Source organism: Talpa europaea (genome assembly GCF_964194135.1).
Source record: "Talpa europaea genome assembly, chromosome: 1".
Classification (NCBI taxonomy): Eukaryota; Metazoa; Chordata; class Mammalia; order Eulipotyphla; family Talpidae; genus Talpa; species Talpa europaea.
The window spans coordinates 11798135-11821281 of NC_140073.1; the positions used below are offsets into that span (position 1 = coordinate 11798135).

The 23147-nt window shown below is 44.2% G+C and overlaps 1 protein-coding gene across 1 annotated transcript in view; it reads right to left on the reverse strand.

Annotated features, from left to right (window-relative positions):
* Positions 1 to 549: 549 nt before the first annotated feature.
* Positions 550 to 23147, reverse strand: part of PTPRJ (protein tyrosine phosphatase receptor type J) — a gene marked incomplete at both ends in the record, with an annotated part of 138584 nt that continues 115986 nt past the window's right edge. The window contains 14 exons of the mRNA XM_084234964.1: positions 550 to 708; positions 2351 to 2486; positions 3840 to 4000; positions 5603 to 5722; positions 7919 to 8053; positions 8156 to 8229; positions 10041 to 10131; positions 11656 to 11743; positions 12388 to 12429; positions 15120 to 15207; positions 16221 to 16345; positions 16458 to 16668; positions 18020 to 18151; positions 20415 to 20705. Of these exons, the coding sequence (XP_084091090.1) occupies positions 550 to 708; positions 2351 to 2486; positions 3840 to 4000; positions 5603 to 5722; positions 7919 to 8053; positions 8156 to 8229; positions 10041 to 10131; positions 11656 to 11743; positions 12388 to 12429; positions 15120 to 15207; positions 16221 to 16345; positions 16458 to 16668; positions 18020 to 18151; positions 20415 to 20705 (1853 nt within the window). The remainder of the gene's footprint in view (positions 709 to 2350; positions 2487 to 3839; positions 4001 to 5602; positions 5723 to 7918; positions 8054 to 8155; positions 8230 to 10040; positions 10132 to 11655; positions 11744 to 12387; positions 12430 to 15119; positions 15208 to 16220; positions 16346 to 16457; positions 16669 to 18019; positions 18152 to 20414; positions 20706 to 23147) is intronic.

Below are 23147 nucleotides of genomic sequence, written 5' to 3' on the forward strand. Positions count from 1 at the left end.
GCCTGTGGAAGCATAATTCAGAAAAGGCACATGTTCAAATAGAAAAGCCAGGCAGAAGAGGCACCACCTAGCCCTCCCCACATGATAATCATCCACAAGTATGTATTTTCCATCTGCTAGATTCCAAGATACAGTAGGTAAAAATAGACCTCTGATACTTAAAATATATTCAACCCAACACAAGCCTAGCTTTAGCATGTGAATCATATAAAATAGTCTTTTTAAAAAAAAATCTGTTTTTGAAAAAAGGAAAAAAAAAAACCATAGCTCACTTTTCCTGGTTTTCCATATTCTCCAGAAAAAAAAAGTGAACTCATCCCATTGGTAATCAGGAATATAGTTGACTTGCTTACCCTCCACAGCCCCCCACTAGCCCCAACTTCTCATTTGTCATGTTTTACATGAGCCCCTGCACACCCTCACATTAGTTCTAACCAAACAGAACAAAAAATGAAGATATTAGACATATAGAAACATGTCAACATGGGGCATTTTCCTTTGCTGTGGCTGTGACGGTCTGGTTAACTCCAGAAAGGCTTTCCTTTGGAATCAGGCAATGTAACCATTTGTCTTTCCAAATGCAGTCACTGGTGAGAGGTTTTCATAGATTGTCATTGCAGTTGTGTTCTGGTAGATGAGATCTACTTTCGAGTCTTTCTGGGATCTGATAATATCCAAAACACACTGATTGAGGAAAACATACTGGTCCTGTTAAAAAAGGAGAGAAAGCAAATGAACAAAGGCCCCGGGGAGCAGCAACCAAGGTGACTTTCAAAGATTACCACCTCCAAATTTGCCCACCCAGCCCAAGGCAAACACTTCAACGGAACATGTGTGGAGAGGAAAGAGGATTCTGGTGAAATCTGAAATCAGTGATTCTTAGCCTGGGCACACTCCCCACATATCCCCTCCCCAAAGAGAAACACTGAGATATTGGGAAGGGCAAAAGAAAGAAAGTGGAAGAATTAATCCAACAATAAAAATTCCAATGAGATTTCCTCGGCAAGTAGCAATGTGTAGGCTAAGGAGGAAATGGGTTCTCAACAGAGGACAACTGGGGTGGGGGGGTGATGAGGGTCCAGTCAGGTGGGAACCGCCTTCAGGCAAACAAATCAGAATCAGGAAAGAGGAAGAAGGGACAGATGCTGACACAGAAGGCTATCCATGGTGCTGTGGGGGTGGGGGGAATCAAAGGGCAGAATTGCATATAAAACAGGATTTGTGGGTGTGCACATACATGCACGCATCCCCCCACTCTGTACATAAAGATACAGGCAAACTATAATATTGGCTCTAAGGTGTGACATTGGGGAAGAAAAAGTAAAAAAGAAAAACACTCAATATATTCCTGTACTGTTCCTTTTTTTTAATATGCACAGGTTTATATTATTTCCAAAATATAAAAAAGGGATGAGAAAACATTTGTTAGGCATTTAGAGGCTGCTTTTCTCAAGAGGATAAAAGGTTGAGAACTACTACTCTATGGCATTTTAGCAGAAAAAAGAAAATATTACCCTTCTGACCAACACAGGACGTAAATTCCTTTGTATCAAAACCCTGTCACTCACCCCAAAGCACACACCGTACCCAGACCTCTAGAACATTCCCTGCTAGACTCAAAAACACAGCCCATATTCATAGAGTTCTAAATTGGAACAGGCAACAGCCTGATACAGAATTAATATTCTGCTCTCACCCTGGTGAAGCGCATTCACCCCTACAGCTTTGAGGAAGGCCATTTCCCAGTATCTTTGCTGAGAACATGCAGCAAAAACATTTCAGGGAAAGCCAAATCCGAAGGCCTCAGACAAATGGCATTGTACATATTAAGCATTCATTTTCTCAATGAGGCAGTCGCCCCGCTGTGACCGACAACTGACGTTCTTTAACACAGGCTGGGTGAAGAAATACTGCCGTCTGAATGCTTGAAGCAGCGTTTTGCAATTTTACATGGTTCATATTTGAAAAGTCTACTTCATGAGCCTATTTTAAGGATGGTCAGATCTCCTTAGGAACAGAGTGAAAATGACAACTTTATGAGTTTAAAACCTGGAAGGCAAGGTTCAAAGACTTGCTAAGATGATTTGGTGAGTCAGGGGCCATGGGGTAAGGAACCCTGATACCACCTAAGTTTACAGCCTATTACTGACATCAGGACCCACTGTTGTTGAGGAATTCAATCCCAAATCACTTTTCTTAAAGAAATCACAGCCAAGAGCCAGAAAGACCTGGAAACGGGAAATATTTTAAACAGTGGATGACACAAGGCAAAAATGAATGGGGGGGGGAAATAAATAAAAATGATTGGTTGATTGAAGGGTGGACTGTCAAACACTGATCTTGGGCTCACCTCTGTCTGCACCATTAATGGCCTGTGCATTCGGAGGTCATACACGATCCCATACACGTCCACAGAGTTCTCGTTCTCTATCTGATAGATTAGACGGTCGATGGCGATGAAAGTGCCCGTCCTTCCAACCCCAGCACTGAGAAGGAGAAATGAGTACATGCCAGTGGGTTACTTTTACTGCCAAGCTTGTAAATTCCCCCATTTAAGTACATGTGTGCGGCAAGTTTTTTCTGTAAAGGGCTAGATAGTAAGTATCTTCAATTTTGTAGCCCAAATGTGCATTCTACCATTGTAGCATGAAAGTAACTAGGGAAAACAGGTAGGCAAATGGGCAGGCCACACCCAGTACTTTACTTACAGGCAGGAAATAGATGGTGAGCAGATATTTATCTCCAAACTCATAAAATTTTTTTCTTAAGTTAATAAGGTGACCCAGAGCTGTGTGTTTCAATACTGTTACACAACCAACCAAAATGCTGGATGAACTTCGGGGCTCTCTATGCACTGCCTCTCCCCTGCCCCCGCAGGTGGACACAGGTAGGTTAACAGATAGATGGAAGTTCCCTGAGCCCCCTGGTATGGAAGACACACATGGACTTACACATGGGGTTAGAAATCTGAGCTGGCTGATCAATTTGAGCATGTTGCTTACAAGAGGTTCTTAAAGTTATTCTGGTAGGACTAGCATGTCACTAAAGCAAACCTTTGATATTTTCAAAAATTTTAAAGCCAAACAAGGTTAGATTTTAATCCTACTTTTGAGGTTTCTACATTTTTGTTTTACAAAGTTGCTTGCTTATTTCAACTGTCTCATCCTTGTTTTTTGAGAGCTGAAGACAGAACTGCCTCAAAACACTTGTCTTATATCCTGGAGCCATTCTCTGAGTGTGAAGTACTGTCTCTTTATTAAAGATTCCCACAGAGTTATTTTTAATTCTAGAATAATCACCAAACCCCATATTCATCCCTAAAAAAAACATGCTGAAGGAAGCAGGTTGTAGAATGAAACCTGACAAGAGTTTAAAGCAATATGAAACCACAGAAATATATACACACATAATAAAATATAAAGTCACATTTACCTATGGAAGTAGAATGAACCAGAGACTAGTAAGTAGAGACTTTAAAGATCTATAATGCATTACTGACAAAAGAAACATAGATGGCCTCACTACACTTCATTGTCATTCCCTGTATTTTCATAAGGTTGAAATATTTTATGAGAAAATACTACAAAGCATAACTAAATTGTTTTGATTTTAAAAAAATAAAAACTGATCAGATATGATCTCACAGGCCACAATTTGCCAAGTCCTCTTCCAAAGTCTTGGGACTTGTACAGAAAAAGTCCAAGGTCCCTTATCCAAACCTTTCTTGAATTCATACATGTCTATTATAGTCTTTCTTATGTCATGCTTTTCAAAAGCGTCCATGTTTTTTATTGCATTTGAAGGCTGCCCCCTACCCCCACCCCAGCTGGGTCCCACACCTGCAGTGCACGAGGACCGGGGACTCCGGGGGACTCTGCTTCATGTAGTCACGAACGAGGTACCGGAAGTTGATGAGCAGGTCAGTGGTGTCAGGAACGCCGTGGTCCGGCCAGGAGGTGAAATGGAACTGTCGCAGAGGGTGACTTTCACTGGTCTGACTCTGAAAGCCAAAAGAGGGGTTCAGATGCGGAGGGAAAGGTTAAAGAACATCAGTAAGGCAAGTGGAATCAAGCTGTGCCTGAGCGCCAGCTGAGAGGCAGCTACACAAATAGTGAGGACTAAAAATTATTATGAATTGCATTTACTGGAGCCAGTTGAGTGCATTTTGATGGCATCTCCAGCATAGGAACTGAAATACTAGTGGAGGCCAGTCTCTGAGACACAGTGATTAGTGAGGAGTTAATACTTTATATGCTACACTATATCCATGACTTATGGACTCTTCAACAATAATTCTTCTAAACTGGGACCTAACTCCCCAATTTCCCACCCCACCCCCATAAGCCTCAACTCTACTCAGTCTACTTCTGGACTTTTATGTATTATTCACAATATGCATAAAATTATGTCTCCTAGTATGCTTGGTTTAATTACATCCTAACAGCTCATGGCAATTATGACATCACTTCTAATACCTGAGTAATGATACAGAAACTGAACACCCCATAGTTTAGTTACCCATTCACCAAAAGCTGGGCATTTGCATGTCTTCCCAATTTTCCCTCCACTATAAATAATGCTGAGTTTTATTTTTGCAAACCATGAGCCTCTTTCTATACTCCCAATGATTTATTTAACACAGATTATCAAGCTTGGAACTACCAGCTTGAGGAGTTAGAGATTCTTATGCCTTTGATATATGCTGCAAAGGGTTATACCTATTCACACCCATGGAGAGACAGCAGTGTGGCTTCTTAACACTGCTTCTACTTTTAAACAACCTTTTAAAAAAGGAGGCGGACAAACTGATTCCCAGAACACCTACATGATTTAATAAGATTTGTTTTCATAACTTTTGGGAAAAGGAGGATCATGTATAAATGCCCTGGAATCCTATTACTATAACTGTCACCATAAACTGCTCCCAACGGCAAATGGCCACCCCTGCTGCCCTATTCCCACCCGACTATCCAAAAGGACTTTAGTTGGTAATAAAAACTCTGTGAGAAATTCGCCTGGAAGGGCAAGGAAGGGAGGAGATGCCAGTGTTGAGTAACACTCTGAAGATTCATTTTATTCAAGATTAACAACTGAAATCCTGCTTAAGAAAGTAAAGCTAAAGTAAAGTAAAGCTAAAGCCTGCTAGAAGTACATGTAGACGTGGATTGTTTATTCTGTAAGGATGCAAAGAAATATTGGGGTTAATAGCAACCCAAAAAATATCATCCCGGGGCCTCCCCGGTGGCGCAGCGGTTGAGCGCTGGGTTGCGAAGCTCCCCACGACCTCCACGGCGCTGGTTCAATCCCCAGCTGCTCCCCGGCCACCGGAGGAGGGTCCCACATGGTGCGCAGACCTCTCCTGCCGCCCGCTGCTCCCCTCAGCAGTGTACTTCGGTCCTTCTGCCTGCTCTGCTCCCCGCTCTGGCTCTGGTGAATTCTCTCACCCTCCCGCACTTCTGACTGTACCCAGTGCATGTATAAACAAACAAATAAATAAATAAATAAATAAAATACGTGCCTCTTTAAAAAAAAAAAAAAAAAATTTCATCCCGAAGTTAATGCATTACTACAGGAGACCCGTCTCTCTTCACCTCTCACTTACATTTTTCACCGTGAAGTCTCTGATGGTCCACTCCGGAAGAACAATTTCTGAAGTATTTGCCACAATTATGTCCCCATAGTCCTGAGCCTTCTTGGAGGGCCAGTATTCCTCACATTTGGTCTAGAATAAAAATGAACTTTTATACAAAGCCTCAGACTGTGGCATGTGCCATCACTAAAACCTCCCAAGGGACACTGGATACTGAAAATTGGCACCAGACGCTAAGCCAGCCCCCTACCTAGTTGGTTCCGGTTTGACCCTTAATTTTTTTTTTTTAATTTGTAATTGATGCCAACTCCATTCATTTTGGGAGCCTTCCCATAAAAATCCAGATTTCTGACTTCTCTTTAAAAACAATCAGATGATCTAAACTACACAGATCCCCAATTCTGCATAAAAACTGATTCAGATCTGAGCAACAGTTGGTTCTTCCCCAAGTCACAGGGCCCACCCCGCTCCCTCCAGTGCCCACCGGAGCCCATCCACACTGTTCACTGAAAAAACTTGATACACACTAACAGCAAGACAAATACAGATATCAATAAAGAGGCTCAAAGTCAGTCATTCTGGACTCCTTGATTTTTATAAAGTCAGTGGGCAGATATGAACAGAAATAAAAAGCACATGGCAAATAACTGCAAATAACTTCACACACACACACACACACACACACACCCTTCCTGATGTGTGTCCACTGCAGGTGGTTTCCAAATCTGATCAATTATCCACTACGCCTGCAAAGTCTATGCTGCTATCAAAATATATACCTGTGACCCCCATTCCAGACTGGCCCAGGGACCTGTATTTGTTTTCAATGGCATAGGCTTCTAGACCACTGCTTCAAGAACAGAGGACCAGGACCCACACTGATGTAGAGCTGGTGCCCAGCTCAGCCTCTTCCTAAATGGAGCATTGTTGTTACCTTGTGGGCAAATTCTGAAACTCTATGAACTTCAGCTTCCCCGACTGTAAGATAACACTAGCAAGGTTATTACAAAACAGGAATAACATACGAGGAGAATCTGCAAGAAAAAACACATTGGCTCCCTTCCCATTTCATCCAGCGGTCGGTCAGCAACACCCATTCCTCTCCTGGCTTACAATAAACAAGGGCCCCTCTAAATTCACCGTCCTGTTCTCCATTAATTTAGTTATGTCAGTTTCATTTGCCCAGCAGATATTTATGAAAATGTTCCATGTGTGAAGCCCTGGGCTCAGCAGCACCATAAAATTTATTTGGTTTCCAAAAATGTTGCATTGTTCTTTCCTTTGTATAATAAATAGATTGCCTCCTGATGCAAAAAAGGGGTGCGGAACCCAACCTTCTATGTCACGAGAAACGTGAAGCTGGGAACCATAACTTACTGCTCTTTGTTACCTTTCCCCAACCCCTAGCACAGGACCTTACATGTACATGGAGCTGGATAAACAACTGCTAAATTAAAGTGAAATAATGAACATTAAAAAAAGAGAGAGAGAGAGTTTCTATTATCATCAGGCACAGAGCAGGCACCCTGGAGGAGCAGAAGCAGCAGCCCCTGCTGCGAACTGTCAGGATTAATTCTGGAGGTGAAACCACTGTCCAGGTGCTTCTGAGGCACATGAGAGTTTGAGAACCATTGGCCTTAGGGACTCAACTCCCATTATTCTTCAAGTAATGTGCCTACATGGAAAAATTCAAGGAGCAATATGAGGTCCTATTCCTCAGGCATGGAATTCTGAAATTAGCATGTGCTCTGCAGCTCTTCTCAGGTGAATTTATGGAAATATGGGATTTTATTAGCAGAAGAAATCTTAGCTTTGCTAGAAGCATTTGGGGGATCTCAGGCTACCATAGGGGAAAGGGAATTGCTGAGATTTATCTGGGGATAAGCCTGCAATTTGGCATTAGGGATTCCAGTGATAAAAACTCAGTTTTAGGCGCACTGAGTTGGTCGAATCCCCCACTTCACAGACAAAGAATTGGGGGCTTATAGACATGCTGGACATGCACCCGAGCACAAGGCTGGTGAAGGGCCGAGCTGTGTCATGAACTCCTCTGCCCAGCAATCACCCAGGCCCTGCCAGCTACTAACTCCAACCACAGTGGACTCAGGAATAGAAAACATCAACATTTAAGATAGCTGTTTTGAAGACATTTTTCTTAGAGGAGAAAAAGAAAACAAGCTTCTAAGAATAGAGGTGCTAATGTTTGGGAAAGCACCTTTTCAGTGGGAAAAAAAAAAAGACAAGTGGTTTCTAAGAAACCCTCCCTTCCATTACAATCAAAATACATTCATTAAACTTATTTTTAAAATTAAAAAAATATATACTTACCCGTCCCTGTTCAACGCATTTAGTCAACATAACAATGGCATATACATTTTTTTCCCAGACCATACGCCAAAAATCTTTCAAAGTGTTGGGTAAAGGTCCCTGTGTGGCAATAAAATCTTTCCTGGAATGGTAACCCTAAAAGTGGGAGACAACAGATAGCCATTGTCAAGGACACAGGAAGAAGGGCTCTGAAGACGTGATCAGAACAAGCCAGAGAGGAGGCATCTCCCCACTTACCGGCATGTAATTGGCATTGATGTAGTCATCTGTTGAATGAGTCTGAACTGAAAGTTTGACACGGGAAATATCATCTGTGACATTAAAAGAGGAAAGGTCCTTATTAGCAAGGGGGAAAAAAAGTATAAAATAGCAACATCAAGGCTTCTGTCACACCTTGAAGCTTTTTATATCAATGACCCTCTCTCCTCGCAGCCACCCTCTGTAACTGGGACGCAGAAAAGTTGTGTGATTGTGCCAGCAGAGCTAGTAAGTGGCCATGCAGGGGTCTGAACCCAGGCAGCCCAGCACCCTGGCCCAATGCTTACCCACACCTGACTGTCTTTGCAGGCAAAACAAACCTACAGCTATGAGCTTCTCTGCTTGTCCACCGTGCACTGGGAACATGCGAATTCACTTAATTTACTCCTCAAAACCACCCTGCAAGCTTGTCTGCCCAGTTTACAGATGAGGAAGGAGAAGGTGGAGGTTAAGAGGTTTCTTCAGCAAATGGCAATCAGAATTGAAATCTAGTGTTCCCCTCTCACACTTTCTCTAGAGTCACCAAAATGTTCTAAAAATACGGTACTGAATTCAAAAGTAACAAAATTATCAAACTCCTATGAGTGGAAAGATATAAAGCACAAAATTCTCATGTTTTCTAAACACTGTGATCTCAAAAACACACAAACTGTTCCAACTCAAGAAATGAAACAACCACCTTAGGCTGTCAGGTGTCAGGCTGAGCTTTAAGCAGCACCATCCTTTTCCCTGTCTCTGACTACACGCTATTTAACCCTCCCCTAGATAAAATGATGCACCAATTCTAAACCCAGTAACCAATGGGAATTTTAGCTTAAAATCTTCCCAATAAAAAAATCCCAAACTCTGGATTTGAAAATCTCCACAGTCACAGACCCACAACCCCCAGTTAATGCTAGAAGGGCAGTGCTGAGACAGGACCCCCAGCCCCAGCTGTACCCCTCCAGTATGAAAAGCAAGTCTCTCAGAACAAAGTCCACTCTCAATTCCAAAGGGAAAGGAAGAAATGCACACAGGAGCTAGGAAATCCTGAATCTAAACAGAAGTTAGTATTTTAGGCCAGGAAAGGAAAACAGAGTTTCAAATAAAAAAATTAAAATTAGATGGTGCACGGGTGCCTTGGGGAAGGAAATTCTATGAGAACGCAATCTGAGGGGTGGGGAGAAGCAAATATTGTCTAAAAAATGTAAAAAATAATAAATGTTAATATAAAAAAATTTAAAAAAATTAAAATTAGAACAGTCTTTAAACATCCTGCTATCAAAATTATCAGCAGAGCCTACACACTCCTGCTAAATCAGAACACAGCTCCGATCTGCTGACAGTTCTTACCCCAAAGAGAGCCCACAAAAAACTTTCCAGGGAGAAGGGCTTACATTTCATCTTCATTTTTAACTCCTTCCTCATTGTTAACTCAATTGTTGTGTCTCTGTCCCTTGAGAGTATAGACACTGCTCATTCTTAGCAGAGGGAACAAACCAAATATAATTGGTATTTAGCTGTGGAATGCACTCAGTCAACCAGAGAAGAGTCCTCCTTTTGTTCATTCCAGAATCTAACCGACATGAGAGACTGTGAGAGAGGGGTTTGGAGCACAGACTAACCTGTTCCTGCAGGCCCAAGTGACCCTGGATAAATCACCTAGCTGCTCAATGCCTCATTTTCCTCATCAGCAAAATGAACATTCTACCCCCTATTTCATGCAGTGAGGGCCAAATCCAATGGAATATGCCTCTACACTGGGCTAGCACATGAGGTGACTCATGAAGTGGGTTTGTAGAATCCCTGACTTTCCTCCTCCAAAAGCTGCGTAAATGCTAGTGACAGAAGAAAAGCAAAATACAATGTGGATAAAAAGACTTACAGGGCAGAACATTATTATAGCGATTCTTTCCTCTATTCTCAGCCAGCTCAGCAGTATATTTTGGTTGCCCAATTCCAACAAGCTTAAGATCCTGGAAACAAATGTGTTGATCATTTATTGCATGTTCAAATATTGTTTATACTAAGCATAGAGAATGACAGAACAGAGTGGGGATGCAGGGATGTTATGAGTTAGATTGTGTGTTCCCCCCCAAATAACTCATATTCAAATCCTAAGCCCCAGTACCTGCAAGAGCAATCTTACTGAGAGCTACAGTCTCTGCAGATGTAATCAAGTCAGGATGAGGTTACACTGGGTAGGGCAGGTTCTTAATCCAATGACAGATGTCCTCACCAGAAGAAGAGACAGAGACATGGACGCACAAGGGATGACAGCGGGGGATGAAGGCAGCACTGGGGCCTCCAGAAGCTGGAGGAGGCAAGAAGGGATCTTCCCCAGGAGGCTCTGGAGGGAGCATGCCCTGCCCAACACCTTGATTTGGCTGAACTGCGAGAGAATAATTTTCTGTGGTGATATGAGAGGCAAGGAAACTAACACTGAGGTTAAAAGACAAAGGACCATCTCGTCTTCAAGGAGTTTACCACCTGGGAGGGAGGTGGTCATAACATGGAAACAACAAAAGCTACAAGGTAGAAGTCAGTGCTGAGTACAAGTAACAGGCAAAAAGCCTTGGGCAGGGCAGTGCTGAGACACAGAATTCAAGCCCACTAAGGGCTGTGAGCCTGTGCTGGGCTCTGAGTCGTACGGCAGGCTGAATGGTGGTCCCCTCAAAAGACATGTCCATATCCTAATGCTGCCAACTTGTGGATATGAGCTTATTTATTTGAAAAAAGGTTCTGTGCAGATATAACAAAGAATGCTGAGATTAGGCTGGAGGAGCCACATGGGCCTCACTCCATTAACAAGATGCCTGGAGGAGAGGTGCAGGCAGGAGAGCAAACAGGCAGAGACTCCAGCCACGCAGCCAGAGGATAGCCTGGGCCTCCCGAATCTGAAAAGGCAGGGAGGATTCTCCCTCCAGAGGCTTTGCAGGGAGCACTACCCCATATACCTTGATTTTGGATTTAGTCTGCCCTCTAGAACTGTGAGAAAATAAACGTTTGCTGTTTAAGCCATTTGTTATTAGGAAACTAATACGAGGGGAGATAGGATTTTAATACAATGCAGGCAGAGAGGCTACAGCAGGTGAGGGGGGTGAGTTCACAGCCATTCTAGGGGGAAACCACAGGACTTCACATAACCCTCAAGATATACTCACCCACAATCACATATTCATCATGCCCCAGTCCCCTAAACACCCCACCTAGGTTCTTTTTAGCTCAAATCAGCTTCCTAATCACTCTAGTTAAGAACCATCTCTCGCCTTCCCAGTGTCCACGTCTCGCTGCATAATCTTCACCAGCAGCAAGGTCAGTGGAGACACGGCGAGTCCCCCCGTCAGCAGCGGCTATGGGCCCCCGGGGAACAGGCTGAAGCATCTCTCTCCCCTCTAAGAGGGCTGCCTCCCCCACCCCAGCATCACCATAAAACAAAAGATGGGCAGTTTTCCAGCTTTCTGGAAAATCCTAAAGCAATTCGAGACCAGGTGACGTACCTCATATTCTTCTGCGAACCCACAGTTGGAGTCAGCTTGCTGTTTCTTAAAGTAGGCCTCAAAATTCTCCACTTTGATTAACTTGGATCTGAAAAAATGAAATAACATATTTAGATCTTTTACCTTTATGACGGTTCAGACTCAAAATTAGAAGAATACAAATTAGTGAAAAAGGAAAGAAGTTACTCACTTTTTAGGTCTTCATCATAGAAAGGGAAAGAAAAAATAAGCAATTAGAAAACTGGCTCAATCATCCCCAGATGACAATAACTATCTCCCCAAAAGAACAAAAACCACAGTATAATGTGTGCATGTGTATGTGTGTGTGTGTGTAAGAGGGTATATTGTGTTTACACAACACTGAATGCTGAAACATGAACACGAACAAGGAAATTTGACTGGCATTGAGACTTCAGCATTTCTCTCCTAGATCTTGCTGTCTTATATCTCAAAATAGGTATTTTTGGAACAACTGGTGGCAGATTGTGGGTGATTGTGGTGTACTTACCACAGGAGGACAGGGCAAGAAGCAAGCCAGGAGACAACACAGACTCACATGCCTTGCAGAATAACAAACCTAGCAAAACCTCTGGATGATCATGGCCCAACATGTCAGTTAGGAAAATGACAGCAAGTTCCATCAAAAACTTCTCCATATAGTCACTGAGCGGACTGGTGAGGAGGAGGGGTGTTAAATATCTTACAATCGCGCACAAGACTCCAGACACTTACTTGATTTGAGAAAAGGACAATTCATTGTTCTTTGCATCTTTCCTGTTTTGAAAGAAAAAAGGCCCATTAGACAAAAAAATAGTAATTCTTTGCTTTGCCCCTTTTGTGTATCAAAAAAAAAAACAAAACAAAACAAAAAACAAAAAACAAAATCCTTTTCCCTGGGGCATTTTCAGTTCAGTGTTGACACTAAGTCACTATTCCTAAGTTTAATGTCGACACAGAAAACACTGATTACAAATCTGCAAGGCTGCTCTTTTATAACATCTAAAGAAATTCTTAAAAGTTGTTTGAATATGATTCTTCTGTTCTATACAGCAAATTTCTATATAGAAGAATGGTATTCAAGCAACTTTGAAGAATTTCCTGGGGTGTACACAGATCAGCAGCGTTACCTTATTGTAAAGTTGACTTCTTATCTCACAGTTTTTTAAATGATAAAACCTTTCTTGATAAACTAATGGAACAAACCAGAAAATACGTATGGCAGAGTGGTAGGGCATTTGGTGCTCTCCTCCATCGTTAGCCAAAACCTCTAAATGTTTCGATTGAATCATTTCTATACAGTTGCATACTGTAAGTCTTAAATTACTTTTTTTTTTAAGATTTATTTATTTATACAAGCACTGGGTACGGTCAGAAGCGGGGGAGGGTGAGAGAATTCACCAGAGCCAGAGAGGGGAACAGAACAGGCAGATGGACCGAAATACACTGCTGAGGGGAGCAGAGGGTGAGACAGGAGAGGTCTGCACGCCATGTGGGACCCTTGCTGGTTGCCAGGGATCGAACCAGCGCTGCAGAGGCTGCGGGCAGCCTCGCAGCCCAGCGCTCAACCACTGTGCCACCAGGGGAGGCCCTTAAATTACTTCTTAAAATGAAGAATAAATGAAGTTGTCCACAATATCTCGAGTACATTAAAGCAGGTTAGGAAAGGGGTACATGATTTTTTTTTTTAAGATTTATTTATTTATTTATACAAGCACTGGGTACAGTCAGAAGTGCGGGAGGGCGAGAGAATTCACCAGGAGCCAGAGCGGGGAACAGAACAGGCAGATCGACTAAATACACTGCTGAGGGGAGCAGCGGGCGGCAGGAGAGGTCTGCGCAACATGTGGGACCCTTGCCGGTGGCCGGGGATCGAACCGGCATTGCAGAGGCTGCGGGCAGCTTCACAACCCAGCATTCAACTGCTGCGCCACCAGGGAGACCCAGAAAGGAGTACATGATTCTATCTGAGTGTGTGTATTCCTGAGCTTGGTAATCACATCAACATTAACAGTGGTTTTGTGTAGGGAATTAACCATTTTCTTGGCTCATCTTTTCTGCAATTTTTGGTCATCAACATGTATTACTTTAACAAGAGGTAATAAAGCTGTCTGATTCTGCTACCAACCCCTCCGCTGCAAAACATAAATAAAAATAGAATCTAATGCAAAAAACTGGCATAAGAGCATCACCTTTCAGGTGAAGAGGGCAAGGTGGTGGCAGAAGCACCAGGCATGGTCTTTGTGGGGAACCCCAAGCCAGGATGGATCCTGGGGGGAGGGGAGGGAGGCCCTGATCACAGAGCATGAGTCCCAGTGAATGCATAGGATTCACAAGCCACAAGGCCGGACATGGGGTGGTGCAGGGAGGTGCAAAACCCAAGTCGAAGTCCATTTCCACACTGCCTGCACACAGCTTCGCCATCCCATTTTACGGAAGAGCCTCCTGAGTGAGATGATTCATGGCAAGCACAGCTCAGGTACTCAGTAAGCTCAAAAAGAAGCTGTTGTTTTTATTTTTGAGCTCCCTCCAAAGGTGTTCAGATGAAATAACAACAGAGGAGATACAACACACCATGTGAAGTGCTTTCTTAATGCTCTTTGGCATCACAAGGGCAGCACTGTTATCCCCACACCATAGGTGAGGACATTAAAAGGCTGAGCGTCTTGTTCAACTGAGCTAGCTCTGGCCTGAATCTCCTGACCCCCAGGGCTGATTTGTGAAGGAGAGGGCACCTCTGGAAGCATTGCCCCACACTGAGGTATTCACCCGGGACCTGATGTAGGGCTGGGATCTGACTGCAAGCCCTGCAGTTCGGGGGTGGAGATGAAATAGGACTAACCAGACAGTGAAGACTGTGGATGGTGGGGACACCGAGGCTCGTTAGTCACTGGACTATTTGTGAAATGCACGAACATGTGAAATTTTCCATAATAAAAAGCGCCCTTGAAAAGTAGGGTTTTCCAACCCTTGAGAGCTGACCATAGAACTGAGGCATCTGGGGGTGGGGGCACCAAGGACCATGGCGGGGACCATGGTGCTTCAGTGGTGGGTGAGCTACGGTGACTATACCCGAAGCGGGTGATCCTGTTCTTCCAAAGCACAAACAAGGATATAATCCAAAAGTACTTCAATTTTTAAAAATGGGGTTTTAGGTGCCTCCCTGGTAACACAAGGGGTTAAGCACCACACTATGAAGCAATTTGCAGCCACTACAGCACAAGTTCTATCCCCGGCCGGCCAGGAAGCAACCCACATGGCTTAGCAGACCTCTCCTGACTCGCCTGCTGTTCCCCTCAGCAGTATATGTCAGTCAGTCTGCCTGTTCTGTTACCCACTCTGTCTCTGGTGGAGCCTCTCACCCCCTGCATCTCTGGCCTGTACCCCAGCTATTGTATGCATAAATAAATAAATCTTTAAAAAAAAATTTTTTAAATGGGGTTTTATCATTAACATTAGCAAGTCACCTTTTCTTTCTCCAGAAGATGAAGCCTCCCACAGACACGATAGCCAAGGCACCAAAGATACATCCAAAAACTGCTCCACAGATGACGCCTGGGAAGAGCCCGAACAGGAAGTACTTCGAGAGGAATTCATCAATCACCAGCCCCAAGTGCTCACGCATGTGCGCTGCTCCTCCCCCACCCCCGTTCACCCCTAACTGGAAAGTCTTGAGATGGTCATTGCTCTTCTTTGGGACTCAGCTGCAAATTTTGGGAACTGGGCCACATGTGATGACCAGGTGGTTCTTCCCCAGTAATAGCTTTCTTCAAGGAAACTCAGGCAGTCCAACATATAAAACAGAAAACCTAGCAGATACACTCTAGCTGAGGTCAGGGCCATGGGAAGCATGCAGTCTGGAAACCACTAGATGAGAGGTCCCCCACAGGTGCTACCACCTCTGACTGCATGAGACTGATACCCAGGTATGAGCAGAAGTACCCACTGTACCATGCTCGGGGGACTAAGAACCCATCTGCTTATTGAGGAAGGAGATGGGTGCTGCCTGACCTGCTCTCCTGAAGCCACAGTTACCAAGTATGAAATTAGACAAACTAGCAAGCCAGTCGGGCAACTTGGCTCTGACCCTAAGGTAGGGGCTGTCTCCTTTTAGGATCCTGAAGCTGCTTAACAGGAACCCTGAAATCAGAATGGCAGGCCTACCTCTAGGCCACAATCTCACCCTGGACAATACGCTGACCCCTCTGGGGCTTAGCAGCCTAGGTTCTAAAAGGGGGATTGAACAAGAGGATGTCTGTGGCTCCAGCTGATCCCACAGTCACATTGGGTGCCTGCACGTAGGCGCACAAAGGATGAGAAAAATGGAGTAAAGGGTCTTTGTAGATTGGAAGTACCACTGACACTGTGAGGGATTGAGAAGGTTGGGCTGTGGGGTTTGAGGGGTCTCAGAAGAGGAAGCTGAGCTGGGTCCTGATGGCCCAGTGACCTCTCAGAGAGGAGAAACCAGGTCCTCCAACCCTCCTGGGGCCTCAGGGCAGATGTACAGACACCAGCTTCAAAGGAAACAAAACCCCACTGAATTGATAACCCCTCTGTTTTCTCTCTACCTGGATCCTGGGGCAAGAAAACGGCATCTGAATAGCGGCTGAAGGACACATAGCTCTGGGCTCCATCTATGAGTCCGGCATTGCGAGGGTTAAAGGTAATACTAGTGAAGCCAGCCACGCAAGCCCTGTGGGATGACAAGAGGAAAAGAAGCAGTGAGAGGAGGCCAACGCGCAGGCGTGTGGAGCTTTGCACTCAGGAGGCTCAGCCCCCAGAGAGCAAGAGGCAGAAGGCCTTACCGGTAGGAGCCCAGAGGCTCCAGCCTCCCGTTGTAATAGCCATGTGTCTTGGACTCGTTCCCAACATCCACTTCGTATCTCAATACCTCAGACAAGCCCTGGGAGTGTCTCTTGTCGCCTGTTGTGATGAGGTATGTCACATACGTGTCCGAGGTCCCCTTCTTGAAATCTTCATATGTATAGTTCAAAACATCTGCAGTGGCATGTGGAGCTAGGGCAGGCACAGAGAAGGAAAGTTATAAGAAAATAGGCAGATGGTTTCTGGTCTCCTGAGCATCTCAATGATGCGTGGACACGGTGGTGATGACCACGGTGACAGCAGCATCTCCCAGGAAGGCTCTCTGTGTCAGGCTGACTGACACTAACTTCTACGAGCTCCATGTACATTAGCTCACTTCTTTCCAATAATCTTCTCACATAGGTTCGTCTACCCATTTACAAGTGGGCCCACAAAGGCACAGAAAGCTATAAGGACTGGGACCCAGGGCCGCATGGCCTGCATGGCAGAGTGTATTCTTCCCCAGACCATCCGACGTGGGGTGAGCATTCTCATCCTTCACTGGCCATCAGGTCAATGCAGCATCGCCTGCCTCATTCAGCAAAGGCTTCAGCTTGGGATTTGCTGAAAACCTTCACAGCAAAATGACTAAGTGCTTGAAACAGACCCAAAACAAAGACACACAGCAAGGGTGTGGGTGCGGATTCAACAACACATTCGAAATTTTGTCACAGACTTATGACACCCCAAAATTCCTTATCTTCCAGGATCCCCACACCTCTGGAGAGTGTTTGTGATCTCCATCTTCTGAAAGGCAGTATTGCAATTGAGAGACTAGGCAGGGACAACACTACATTATTCACATTTCACTTAAAAAATCACCTAAAACGCCTGGCACTTAGTCCCACTGACACGTGGCTGACAGGCGGCCTGGATCATTCCCTTCTTACTTGCAAAGATGCCAAGGAGACCTTTAAGGAAAAGCAGTCTGTCATCCACCTCTTCTGTCAGCTGTGAGGTTGCTCTTTGCAAGTTACCACGAGCAAATGCAAATTGTTTTTTCTTCCAAGAGGTCATCCATTGAGGATAGTGTGCAAGTGTGTGCATGTGTGTGTGTGTTTGTTTATCTGTGTGTGACAAAGCCACTTAAGACTAATATTCTGCCACCTACAAGATCCTGCACTATATCAAGGAGATGAAAAAGCTACAACAGAGGTGGTACATCAATACCCACAGCCAAATCCAGCCAGCCAGCTGTTTTCGTGAATCACATTGGAATGATCACAATCATCACTTCTCTCCAATGCTGCTTCCACATTAGAATGACAGAACTGAATAGTTGCAACAGAGAGTATAAGGCCGCAAAGCTTAAAATACTTACAAAAAGTTAAGTATTTTAAATCATCAGGCAAATACTTCCTACCCCCTTTTGAATGTCAAAGCCTGGGCAACAGTGTAAAACAGACAAGTATTTGAATCACCAATGGGCCTCAGTGAGCACAGAAAGTTCACCGGGGTCACAGCCTCACACACTGGTTGTTTAAACCCTAACAATCTTCCTTACCTTCCCCAGTGGTGAGAATGACAGCATAGGCTTTGAGGGGTCCACGGCTGGCTTCAAACCCGCTGAACTTGACCTTTACTGAATAGTGACTGATAGATGTAATATTAGGGGAGCCATATGGAGGAGGAGGGTCTGAAACAGAGCAAAACATGATCACCCAACATGTAAAACCAAAGAAGGAATAAAACTATGAAGGTCATAGCTACAGTGCCCTCGTGAAGTGCTGCCCCTGTTCTAGAATCTGTGTGCTGGGCTCTCCCAAAGCAGTCCAGAAGCAAGGGCCAGGGAAGAGAGCTGGCGGGGAGCAGAGAGAGCAGACCCCAAGGCTCTTTCACTGTTGCTCCATCTGTGCCCAGTACGTTGCCAGGGGCAGGCTCCAGGCTGCCTTGCCCATTGAATATAACCCACCTTTCCTAGCTTGCCCTGGCGCCACCTCACCTAAGACGGGTCAGTTCTTATGCTGAGAACTGAAGCAGAAGAAGAGCAAGGAGAGAGACTGTGAGAGTCGGACTCTAAGACGGGGACTTGGCACTGGACACCAACATCTGCCCACCACATGGACTCAGCACCAGGAGGGCTTGGGGAGCTGAAAATGATGATGCGGCGGATACCCAGAGGCAAGCAAAGAGGACATCCAGGGTGCGCGCTTTGCCTGAGAAGTGGCTGTATTCTATTCCATGTCCTGCACGCTAAGTCAGATGTCTCCTGGAGTTGTTTTAAAATGCTACCTAAAGAAACCCCACCAGCTCTCTTCCCAGAAACCAGAAAGCTCACACAGGATCGTTCCATGGGAGACCTTCAAGAACGTGCCACTCGCCTTTCTGAGCCAGGCTTGTGGAGCCATTCTCAGAATTAACAACAGAACATGTTGTCTCCGCATGAATTCCACTCACAGTGCAGTTTGAGTGTTTTCATTATTATAGCCAAGACTCAAGGAGACTGGGAGAACCACAATACAATTATCCAAATTTACGCTGTCGGATATGGCGGCCACCAGCCATGCATAGCAGCTGAGCGCTTGAAACGTGATCAGTTCAAGATCAGATGGCTACACATGTGCAATAGAGACTGCATGTCAAAGGCTTAGGACGATAAAAGAATATGAAATATCTCATTAATAATTTACTTTATACAGATGTTGAAATAATATTTTTAATATACCGAGTTAAATAAAACGTATTTTAAATAATTTCAGCTGCTCCTTTTACTTTTTTTAATGCATCTCCTAGGAAAATTTTTAATTAAATTAATTTTTTATTTATTTTTAATTGGGGTAATATACACCAACAACACTAGCAAAACCAACCCAACTGGGCTGATCTAAAACACAACTTTGGCAAAGATATACAGGAAGCAAAAGACAGATAAAGAGAAGCAAAAATTTAAGGAGCAATTTTTCCCAAGTACAGAAGGAAATATACATGGGCATAAAAAGATAACTAGGCGGACCCCCTGTGCAGTGAGTGACCCTTGTCTCCCAAAACAGCTGAGGGGCTTGTTAATACAGATGCTGATGAAATAAGAATCATGACTTAATAGCTGTTAATAATGAAAAAAAAGTTGCAAAATTTTTAAGTGTGGGGACTCCCCTGGTGGCACAGGCAGTTGAGCGCCGTGCTGTGAAGCTGTCCGAAGCCTCTGCAGCGCTGGTTTGATCTGGGCTGGCGAGGGTTCCACATGGTGCACAGACCTCTCCTGTCTTGCCTGCTGCTCCCCTGAGCAGTTTATTTCGTCAGTTTGCCTGTTCTGTTCCCCACTCTGTCTCTGGTGAATCCTCTCACCCTCCCGCGCATCTGGCCTGTTCCCTGATTCTTGTATAAATAAATAAATAAATAAATCTTTAAAAAAAATTTTTTTTTAAGTGTGATGGTAATAATAATTCCGTGATGCTTGAAAAAAAAAGGAAAAAGGAATCCCTATCTTGGAGCAATACATAATGAAATATTTACAAATAAAATTATACAATGGGTAGGAGTCATCTCAAAGTTTTCCAGTAAGAAGAGGTGCTGCCAATGAAACAAGACTGGTCCAGAGCTGACAGTGTTCACCTGGGCAGTGACAGGACATGGATTTCATTATACTCTCCTCCCCTTTCATATACAAAAATGGGATCTCTTTTGTAACACAATAAGGGAACTCACTACCTGCAACATGGCATGGCAATGAATTAGCCTATAAAGCCAATGACGTTTTAAGAATGTACCAAATGAGTCCATCTTACTCTGCTTTTTTAGAGTACATCTCTATAGAATTTGGTTAGTAATCTTACGTCACCAAGAACAAATACTTAAGAGGAAATTTAAAAAACCAGATTTGCAGGACACACTTGAACACATGCAGCCTCTCTGGGGGTAGCCCACCGTGCCACCTGGCCACCCCTCCCCACGGAGCCCACCTGTGATGCTAGTGAGGCAGGTGTTTTGGGCAGGAGGTGCCACCTTGTTACAGGATAAGGCAGTGACGCTGATGTTGTACGAGGTAGAAAAGTTCAAATATGTGACTTCCATCCTGTACTCAGTGCCGTTGTCCAAGGAGCAGTTATCCAGGGAGGTCACGTTGCTCCAGGCCCCACTGCTGATCTCCAGCTGGAAGCCAGCATTGATGCCATCCGGGCAGGTCCACTTGAGAACCAAGGTTGGTTTTTTTGGGACCATTTCACATTCAAAGGAGGTCACCGGTGCAGGATCTGCAAAGCAAGTCCATGCATCGTGAGATTCTGCAACTTCTGTCTTTGCACACACAGAAACCTAGGGGAGTGGTGCAATGCTCCTCGTGATAGAGGTAAGCAAGAGGCAACAGAGGCTGACCCAGATCAGGCATCACTGAACTATTTGACCTTAAGTGCATCTCCCAAGTGATCTGAGCCTCTGTTGCAGGACTATTTGGGGGTTCAATGAAGCAATGGGTGTCAGTAACCAGCTGGAAGAAAGCAGGGCTGTGTGAGAGGTGGTTCTCTCACAGTGTGATACAACTTCTTTACCTGAACCACCTCATTTGGGGCCCTCTTGACAATCCTCTGGAGCAGCTTACATTAAATACTGTCCCATTCTGCAGATAAAGCAACTGAGGTTTAGAAAAGCTAAGTGACTTGCTAAAGAAAACATGGCTGCAAATGGCAAAACCAGGTTTTCTACAGCCAAGTCCAGAGCATTTTCTGTTTTCTACACACACGACGTGCTGAAGATTCAATGGCAAATAACATCAATTTCTCCACTTTAAAACGGTGTGTTACACCAGTGAGAATGGCACATACTAAAAAAACTAGCAACAACAAATGTTGGTGAGGTTGTGGAGAAAAAGGAACTCTCCTGCACTGTTAGTGGGAGTGCAAACTGGTCCAACCACTATGGAGAGCTATGTGGAGATTTCTGGACCTACTAAACATAGAGCTTCCATATGATCCAGCAATTCCACTCCTAGGTATTTACCCAAAGGACACAGAAACATCAATTCCAAAGAACACCTGCACCCCTATGTTTATAGCAGCACTGTTTACAATAGCTAAGCTTTGGAAACAACCCAAATGCCCAAAAATAGATGACTGGATCAAGAAGATGTGGTACATATACACCATGGAATATTACTCAGCATTCAAAAAAGATAAACACATGCAATTTGCAGCAACATGGATGGCGCTGGAAGGGATCATGCTCAGTGAAATAAGCCAGAAAGAAAAAGAAAAATACCAGATGGTCTCACTCATAGCAGGAATCTAGAAAACTTAAATAAGGGACCAGGAAAATGAATAACTATAAGAAAGTGAAAATCATAATCAACAAACAACTATGAACCAGAGACACTCTATGAGGGGTAGGGGGCGGGGAGGGGAGGGATTGGGGTCAAAATAAGGGGGTTGCAATTGTATGGGGAATATAAAAATAAAATTTTAAAAAAATGCAAAAAAAAATAAAATAAAATGGTGTGTTAGTTGTCTCCCCAGGAAAGTCAACAGAGCTTTAATGAGGACCACCATCAAACTAATGTCAATGGAAAACTTAATATACTGGGGGAGAATATTATCATGACTTTGATGTTGCCAATTTTATGGGTTTTTTTTTAATCTGGTTAAATAAATTATTAAATCCTTCTGTTTATTTATTTCCCATACCCCTTATTTATTGAGTTCACATTGGTTTACAACACCGCGTATCATTTAGGAGAATAACTTCAAACCTCTTCAAGCATATGTCACCACTGCACCCCACCACCTAAATACCTATAATCATCGATCACAGACCACTGGGCCCCTCCACCCCTTGTTCCCTATCCTCCACCCTCCCCCTCAAGGAGCCTTAATTCAAATGTTAAAAAAATTTAAAGCAGGAATAGCTCTAACCAGTCACCTAGTTCAACTCCCACACACCCCACTGGATGCCCAGTGGCCAGACCAGTGCCTACCTGCACTCACAGCTCCTGCTCTGTCCACCCCAGTCACAAATGCTTTTCCTATTTCACCCTTGCTATAGCTGTAATGATCACGGCTAAGTTAAGTATCAGTATGAGAGTCACCCAAACACCTAGGATCAGAGCCTAGACCGGGAGACTGAGTTAGCAGAGGAATCTCAGAGCTGCAGGAATTTCCCTACCCAGATAATCAGCCCAGGGAGCTAATCCCCTTGCAAATCGGCCTGAACACATTTGTAAAGCTTTGTGTAAGGAAGGAAAGATGATGCACAAAGAGGCTGGAAAACAAGGTGGTTCATGAGCGTGGAGGTGAGGAAGCCCCTTAGCTCCTATCAGAAGTGTGAACAAAAGGATTCTTCTCTATCTCTAAAACCTTCCCTGGGCTCTTCTCTTTATCACACATTGTTCCATTGAGAAAAAAAGGATCTAGAGAGATGAAAAGGATATTTTCACAAATATCCTTTCGCTCTTCAGTGTAAAAGCCAAACTATGCACAACAGGCTGGGACATCATTTGTGCCCTGGTCATCACCTCTCAGCCTCACCTCCTACTTCACCCTCTTGCTCCTGTGAACCCACTATTCCACCCCAGCCTCAACACAGCCGCACACCCCAGCCTCAGGGCCTTTGCACTGGCTGTTCCTCTGTCAATATATCCACTCAGCTGGTTCCCTCACTTCCTGCAGGTGTATGTTTACACATCACCTTTCCCTGGCCAACCAATA